The 6,197-nt window shown below is 31.6% G+C and overlaps 1 protein-coding gene across 1 annotated transcript; it reads right to left on the bottom strand.

Moving 5' to 3' along the window:
- On the bottom strand, positions 389–2,321 carry LOC104701252 (cytochrome P450 705A20-like). The gene is made up of 2 exons (XM_010416901.2): positions 1,296–2,321; positions 389–1,142 (listed from the first exon to the last, which is right to left on the bottom strand). Exons 1-2 carry the CDS (start codon positions 2,163–2,165, stop codon positions 516–518), a joined length of 1,497 nt encoding a protein of 498 aa, XP_010415203.1. The 5' UTR covers positions 2,166–2,321; the 3' UTR covers positions 389–515.

Consider the following 6,197-nt stretch of genomic DNA (forward strand, 5'->3'; position numbering starts at 1 on the left):
ATATATATATGGTGTTTAAAAGAGAATAACAATTAATTTAGCCGAGATAAATTAGGTAAACTATATTATTACCTTCAATAAATGTAGAAAATATTAAATGTAGAAAATATTAAATGGAAACTATTAATTAAGTCAAAATAATTTAGGGAAACTAACAGATTTTTTCTCTAAAGATCTATTAAATTAGGTTTGAAGATTTTTCTGGGATTAAAAATTTAATGTGTAAAGTTTTTTGTGGAAAAATCGAAATGTATAGATATTGTCCAGCTATTTATGGCAATAAACGTATCAAATTAGGTAGATGTAAATAATTCCATTAATTGAGTTTCTACGAAATGTTATTTTAAAAAACAATTAAGGATTAATGTTGTAAATAAAACATATTCTGCGTAAACCAAAATGTACTTCAAAAATAATAATATAGATTCTTACATACTTGACTTTGGAATACAACAAGCAAAACTACAGTTGAACGTCTTTGAACGTAACAAGTCACGAACCTTGGATAATGTAAATCAAAAGCTGATAGGGTCGTATCGAACAACAGGAGTGCACTCAAGCGGATGAGCCATTTTCAAACTCAGTCCTGAAACAGCCTCTTCCATGTATACTTGATCTCCTTTAATTCTCCAGTCAAAACACTGCACCATCGCTCCAATCGCAGTTTCCATAAAAATATGAGCTAGTTTTACCGCAGGACATGTCCTCCTTCCACCTCCAAAAGTAACGTACTTCAAGGCTTGCTCTCTTATCTTTTCTTCTTCTCCTGATCCCGAAGAAGCTAAAAACCTCTCTGGCTTAAACAAATCAGGATCTTCCCAAGAATCAGGATCTCTATTCACAGCATAGAGATTAACAACAAGTGTTGTTTTCTCCGGTATGTAGAACTCTTTGATCTCACAACTTTCTCCGAATACCCTTAACAAGAGAGGAGCTGACGGATGCAATCTTAGCCCTTCTTTAACGACAGCTTGCAAATAAGGGAGGTTTGGAAGATCTGATTCTTGTATCAACCTTTTCTCCCCCACAACGGAATCGATTTCTTCTCTCAATTTCTCCAAAACGTTGGGGTTGTTAAGTACCTCCGCCATCGTCCATTGTATCGTCTGCGCCGAGCTGTCTGTGCCTCCAAGGAAAATTTCCTACAGTTTTTTTAGTCAGACCAAACATGATTTATCATTCATATTTATGAACAAAACAACTAAAAAAGCATCCAACTCTTTTTAAAAAATGCTCTGGTCCAGAACCTCTTAGTTATTCAAAAAAAAAAAAACAGAAAAAAACATCTAACTTACCACAATTAGAGACTTGATCTGTTTTCTAGTGATCTTATACTCTGCTTCTTCGTTTCTATAAGCTTCCAACAAATAATCCATCATGTCCCTATCTTGAGTTCCCTCAAGTTTCTCCTCGTGCTCCACTAGGATCCTCTCAAGAAACTCGTCGAATTCACGTGAAACTCTCATTATATCTTTCCTGAAGATGTTTGAGAAGAAGAGTTTCACTGATAACGCAAAGGATTTGTTAACCAATTCCCTTGCTCTCGCCGCCACACCGTTCTCTTCTGAACAACTCCTCCCCATGCTCATCCTACATATGATGTTGTTAGTGAGATTCAGTGCTTCTTTACCGATCTCAACGCTCTCCTTCTTCCTCGCCTTATCGAGCAGATCGAGGCAAAACCGTCGTAGCTCCTCTGCACGGATACCTCTGGACAGCTCGATCGCATGTGGTCGGAGAAGTTTCGTGGAGATGAGCTTCTTCATGAACTTCCAGTAATCTCCATAAGGAGCGGTGACGAATCCCGAAGATCCAAACACTAGTGAGTCTTTGTTGACTGGGACGAAGCGATACGAGACGTTCACGTCGTGCGTCCTGAAGATCTCGTAGGCCATTGAGGCAGATGAGACATGGACTATAGGGAAGTTGAAGACACGGAGATGAAGAAGAGGTCCATACTTGAACGAGAGTTTCTGAAAGGACTTGTGTGGTAGAGATGAGAGAAGATGGTGAAGATGACCGATGATTGGTAGGGAAGGAGGGCTCGGTGGCAGGTTAAAGCCTTTTGGTTTCTTGAAGAAGAGAGCGTAACAAAGGAGTGAGAAAAGACATAGGAAGAAAAAGATGGAAATGTTTTGAAAGTCAAGGGTGATGATTTCTGCCATTGTTGCTCAAACCTTGAAGTGGAAGATGAAGCATAAATACGAATCTGTTAATTATGTATATATGGTGTTATCGAATTATGTATTTGGAGTTTGATGCTTTGTGATGAATTCATTTCAATGGGTTTTCACGTTTTAATGTACTTTCTTGTAATGTCATTTATGGGTTTCTTTGTATTTTTCTATTCATTTAAGACTTTGATTACTCCAGTCAGATACACCTCGGGCTTTATAATATTTCCACTTAATTAATCAAATGCAATTAAATGGATACGCTTTGAAACTTGAAAGACACAATCAACAAATGATTTTTTATCATTAAAAGAAAAAAAATGTAACATTGACAATGTGTCTTTTATTTGGGGTTCAAAATCGACAATGTGCCTTCCTCTTCTTTTCTTTATATTATTCTATATTAGTATTATAGTCAACAATATGTGGCCTTTTAAAAATTGACAATATGTCTTTTACTCGAGTTTTAAAAGATTTCTACGCAGAGCGGGTTAAAATGTCAAGCCAATAATAAGTTATATTCTTGTGGTCCTATAAAAAATCCTATAGTTTATAGCTACTATCATTTTTTCATAAAAAGTTTGTTTAGTCTAGTGGTATTAATTTTGCATTATGTGTATCTTAGCTCTAGTTTGACTCTTACTAGTATCAAAACAGGGTTTTTATTTTTCTTCGTTTGTGGTCTTTAAAATTATAAATGGCCCTATAAAAAATCTTTAAATTTTATAGCTAATAATCGGTTTTTTCATAAAAATTTTGTTTAGTCTAGTGGTATTAATCTTGCATTGTGTGTATCCTAGTTCTGGTTTGACTCTTACTAACATCAAAACAGCGTTTTTATTTTTCTTTGTTTGTGGTCTTTAAAATTATAAGTGGCCCTATAAAAAATCCTATAGTTTATAACTAATAATCGGTCTTTTTCACAAAAAGTTTGTTTAGTTTAGGGAAGAAGGGCTCAGTGGCAGATGTAAGCCTTTTGGCTTCTTGAAGAAGAGAGCGTAACAAAAGAGTGAGAAAAGACATAGGAAGATAAAGATGGAAATGTTTTGAAAGTCAAGGGTGATGATTTCTTCCATTGTTGCTCACAACTTGAACTGGAAGATGAAGCATAAATACGAATCTGTTAATATGGGCTCCTACTATTAATCATTAGAAAAACAAAAAGAAAAAGAATAAAAAAACAATGTGGAATGGAATAAACAATTTTTGAGGAATGAAAAGAAAATCTGGAGAGAAAAAACAAAATAGTAAATGATAACCAAACAATAAAAATATTTTTAAAATATATTAAATATTAAATAATTTAAATTTCAATGATAATACTAATGTTATTTTTAATGTTTATATAATAAATTTGGGGCAATTGCTTTTTGTAGATCTTTATTTGGTCTCGAATGCAAAAGTAGACCCCATTTGAGAAACATAACCACTAAAAGTACTGAAATTACAATTTACTCCTTTACAACCAAACAAAAAGTTAATGCCCAAATGACAGATGTAGTCCATATGAAGTCTGCAACAGATTTCTTTAAGGTGGATTACAAATTGACGTCAACAAGAAGACATAAAAAGACGTCTACTCCTTAATTATAGTTTAAATTTTAATTAAAAATTAGAAAAATAATATTTTGATAAACCTATTGATCAAATAATAACAACATAGACTTCCTGCATTAAAATAAAATAAATTTACATATTAACGAGTCAAATAAAATAAATTTACCTTTGATTTTTAAAATTAAATTAGTAAATTAAGTTTTAGATATCTCATATTTAATATTAAGAATTAATCTAAACATATAATAAATTTTAAGAGTAATTTAAATTTGTTTACTATTCATACGGTTTTCAAATAGAGCCTTAAGATTAGTTTAACATAAAATTCCTATCAAAAATATTTTTCTGTCAATATATAGTGAAAATATGAAAGTTTTTATATTACAAAATTGAAACTTTATTAATAAATATATTTTTTATTTCTTTAAAATAAAAAAACGAATTTTAATATTTGTTATTTTTGTTCTATTATTTCTTATTTTTTAAAGAATATAGAGGAATGTAAGGGAAAAAAATATTATTTTCAAATTGTAAAAAAATTGTGGAATGTGATATTCCTCCTCATTCTTTTCCTAAATTTTTGTCACCAATTGAAGCTCATATGGTATTATAGGATGGAGTTAATAACTATTATCGGACCGGGCTACAGTGGGAGGAATATTTACAGAAATAAATTTTGTTACATTTTTAGAACTATAGTACAATCAATTATAGTGAATCATATATTTGTTTAATAAGTTTGGATAAAATAGTATATAAAATGTAAGTATAATAAATGGTAATATAATGAGTTTTGATATAATAAAAGAAATAAAATAAAATAAAATATAAAATTATTTATTTTAAATTTAAATGTCTGATTTTTAAATGTGGCATGAGATATTTCAACACAATGTGGGAAATATAAATTTAGAAGATTGCAATCTTCACAACTATTTTTTAAAAAATATCAAAATTGCTTTCCAAGATATCATATACAAATGATAACGGTAGAGGCTCTAGTATGTTCGCTTCTCTCTCTTTCATCGTTGTTTCATAGCTTGAAGTCTTGTATTCTCCCCACGTGTGAATATATAATGGCTCTCATATTAAAATATATAAAAAAATATTATGATCAAAATTTGTATGAAAAGAAAGTTTTAGAGTATGAAAACATGTAATAAAAAAATATGTTTATACTTCTACCTCTATGGTACATTTGTAAAACGAGGAATGATCTTATTTTTAAGATGTGGGGTAGTCCATCACACACGGCACAGAGAGCACAAGCAGAAACAAATAATTGGATCAAGATTACAACACATATCTACAGGGCAACCATCCCAATCACCATCACAAGACACATGGACAACTCCACACGAAACTTTTTTAAAATGAAATTTCGATGCAGGACTACATCCTCCAAGTCTAAAACAACAGGTGGATGGATAATAAGAGACCACCATGGCCAAGCACTCATTTGGGGTTTGGCTCGCTTAGGTTTTGTCTTAACTCCCTTAGAGGCTGAAACAAGGGCTCTATTGGCGGCTATTCAGCAATGCTGGATTCGCGGATACACTAATGTTTGCTTTGAAGGAGAGTGTCAAACCCTTATTAACACCATCAATGGATTGACTTCTAATGCAGCTTTATCTAACCTTATACAAGACATTCATTTTTGGGTTTCAAATTTTAAATCTGTGATGTACTCATTCACTAAACGTTCTTGTAATCAAGCCGCTCATTGCTGAGCAAAATATGGCTGCATTTCCTCTACTTTTTATTCTAATTCTGTCTCTCAGTCTCTGTGGCTAAAAAACAAACTTTGTAATGATTTCATAAATTAATATAATTCTATTTCTACGAAAAAAACAAATATGTTTATATGGTTTTTATAATAATACTGTCAATGATTTTATATACCCCAACAACAAAAATACCTTAATAATAACTCATAACTCAAAGAAAAAAAAATAGGAAAGAGCGTTACGATGGTTGTTTTTAACGAAGTTAACTTTTTTTAAGAAAAAATATTTGTCCCAAGTGGGTGAGGTATTTATAAACCAAACAATGTCTAAATATAATCAAAGCAAAATATATTTACGGCTCAATATCATGTAACTTAGCCACCAAGTCCAGCAGTTGTATCCTATTTCTCTTCATAAACTGATTCAATGTAGTGAATTTCACCTTAAAAAAAAAAACATCAAAATGTACGTCAAATTTGAAGAAGTAATCATATAACATCAAATTATCATAAAGCAAACTTTTATAAGCAAAAAACAAAGAATCCTTTTTTAAGAAAAAGTGACTAATGAGTCTTTGTGACTTTTTTTTTTGTTAATCATTCGGCTACAATAGACCTGCCCAATAACTAAATCCCTATATTCGTAGGGAGCGGAACTTTATCCCTGGTGTGATGGTGCCTTGTGCGTTAAAGACTTACCATTTGCCACTGCACTAAAGTCATTATAGTCATATAGTTCA

Source organism: Camelina sativa, chromosome 7 (genome assembly GCF_000633955.1).
Source record: "Camelina sativa cultivar DH55 chromosome 7, Cs, whole genome shotgun sequence".
NCBI classification, from domain to species: Eukaryota; Viridiplantae; Streptophyta; class Magnoliopsida; order Brassicales; family Brassicaceae; genus Camelina; species Camelina sativa.

Bases quoted from the DNA above. Each gene is read 5' to 3' on its own strand.
- LOC104701252 (XM_010416901.2), bottom strand. From the start codon at position 2,165: ATGGCAGAAATCATCACCCTTGACTTTCAAAACATTTCCATCTTTTTC. The intron at 1,143-1,295 runs GTAAGTTAGATG...AAAAAACTGTAG, and splicing joins AGATCAAGTCTCTAATTGTG to GAAATTTTCCTTGGAGGCAC.